The following is a 2,171-nucleotide window of genomic DNA, read 5'->3' as shown; positions in this document are numbered from 1 at the left end:
GCTGAACAACCTGAGATTTATATTTTTTATATACTGGTTAGTAATACTGAAAACATGTGTCAGTCATAAATAATTTTATAGTACAAAAGCCATGCCTTCGACTAAACTATGCTGTTTTCTGCAATACCTGTGCTTCGGCTTCAAGTTGTACAGACTGTGATCAAATCTTTGGTTGATGCGCTTTTCTGCCATGCTGCAGACTAATCCAAAGGGAAGCATTCTGCGCACAATAGTCACAAACGCTCTGTCGTTGAGCATATCTACAGGAAGACCGTTGCTTGAAACTCGATTTAGGATCCAGGCTCCCCTTCGAGTGCTTAGATATACCTGTAAATATACGATACAAGAAGTAAGTGCCAGCACTTGATTAAAGATAAGTGATCAAAGTCTTATTGCGCGTGCCTTGGACGATCCATAACTACCCAACCTGCTTGGTGACTCTGCTCAGCTCCACTGCGATGTCTCCCCCAGAGTTTCCTATTCCAATCACTACAGCCTTTTTATTCCTCCACTCCTCAGGAGTCTTGTAGTCTCGGCTGTGGAAATACTTTCCCTTGAAAGTGTCAATGCCTGAGAGGACAGATTTTTGACAGTCAGAGAAAATGCCTTTTGAAATTTTAAAGCCTTTTTTTGTCAAAAGGCATTGGCAATAAATTAATAAATGTGTCTATGCTTCTGCTGCCAGGAGGACTTGATAGCAAGAAAAAACATTCAAAGACAACATAAACCTAAAATGCTGATTGTTTCAGACACTCGTCAGTAACATTTGGTATCAAACATTTCAGAAAACTGTGAAATATAGTGACATTTGCTTGATTTGAAGCTGCCTACATATTAGCAAGGAGTATAGATCAGATTTGCCTGTTGACACAGGCATGTCTCCATGTAACCTGAATAAATGAATGAATTAATGACTACACTATATATAATAGTGGTTCACAATTGAGAGATTAGGACACGTTGAAAGGGTCACAAGATGAATCTGCCCTGATAGGAAAGAAGAAAACACTGTTCATCTTAACAAAAGTATATTATTTTTCCATAACTGTCTCTGATCTTAGCTTTTTTTGGTGAAACAGTTTGGATTTCTAACACTTATTGAAACTATCTGTGAGGTTCAGAGTGAACAATCCCACTTTGGATGGAACTGCTCACAACCCATATACAACCTGTGACAAGGGATTGAAAGTAGATAGAGCCAAAGAGGCAAAAAAAAAGGTTGGGGACCACTGATGAGTGAGCAGAATTATGTTTAATTGAGACATTAACATTAAGACAGGACTGATGGACAGGGCTGATGTTGATGACTCACTATTTTCTTTATGTTGTGGCTGCCCCACATACTTTATTATCCATTATTATTCTGCAACCACCATAGATATGACAAGGTACAGTCTATTTATCTTAACACAGTCAGTCAGTGGTACCTGGGAAGTCATGTAGTGGCATGTTTGGGTGGCAGTGATGTCCAATACAGATCATCACAGCATCAAAAATGTGTTTCTTTTTTTTGCCATCCTTGTCCTCAGTCTCAACATCCCACTGGCCTGAACGAGAAAAATCTGATCTCTGCTTCACCTGCAAGACTTTGGTCTGAACAACAGAGAGGCAGAAACAGATAATAAGTTGCATCTACTGACTATACATCTTTTCAATGAAAGAGTTAATAAAGAGTACATCACTCTCAGGACGTTAGTGAAGCCCCCTTACATTGAAGCGTATGTGCTTGGTGAGCTGGAAGCTGTCAGCATACATTCGAAAGTAGTCCATGATGAGGGAGTTGTGCATGTAGTTGGGGAAGTGTGCAGGAATGGGAAAATCACTGTAACACATCATCTCCTTGGAGGTGTTGATGATGACAGAGTGGTAGATGCTGGCCCTGTCTGGCTCTGGATTCTCCTGCAATAACAGCCAGGAGGCGAGAACATGTTCATCCTAACTTACTAAACTTTGTGAGTGAAAGAAAATCCAACCTGCACACAGTGAGACCCACCTTAAACCTCCACAGGCCACCAATGTCATCGCTGCTTTCGAAGCAGACAGGCTCCAGCCCCTCATCCAGACAGCACTTGATACAGGCCAGACCCGAACTACCTCCTCCAATCACTGCCACACGACGAGTCATATTCCAGCTCTGTGAAGGATGAACCACATTAGTCTGAAAAATGTTT

At 41.2% G+C, this 2,171-nt stretch overlaps 1 protein-coding gene across 1 annotated transcript in view; it reads right to left on the bottom strand.

Annotated features, from left to right (window-relative positions):
• Positions 1–2,171, bottom strand: part of LOC118321436 (flavin-containing monooxygenase 5-like) — a 3,544-nt gene that overhangs the window by 237 nt on the left and 1,136 nt on the right. Inside the window, exons 2-7 of the mRNA XM_035652752.1 lie at positions 1,994–2,134; positions 1,711–1,899; positions 1,428–1,593; positions 428–570; positions 128–327; positions 3–10 (exon numbers count right to left, since the gene is read on the bottom strand). Of these exons, the coding sequence (XP_035508645.1) occupies positions 3–10; positions 128–327; positions 428–570; positions 1,428–1,593; positions 1,711–1,899; positions 1,994–2,134 (847 nt within the window). The remainder of the gene's footprint in view (positions 1–2; positions 11–127; positions 328–427; positions 571–1,427; positions 1,594–1,710; positions 1,900–1,993; positions 2,135–2,171) is intronic.

Source organism: Morone saxatilis, unplaced genomic scaffold, assembly GCF_004916995.1.
Source record: "Morone saxatilis isolate NCDOM2014 unplaced genomic scaffold, NCSU_SB_2.0 Contig12, whole genome shotgun sequence".
NCBI lineage: Eukaryota > Metazoa > Chordata > Actinopteri > Moronidae > Morone > Morone saxatilis.
Note: the sequence above shows the minus strand (reverse complement) of the source record. Positions and strands in the feature narration are given on the sequence as shown.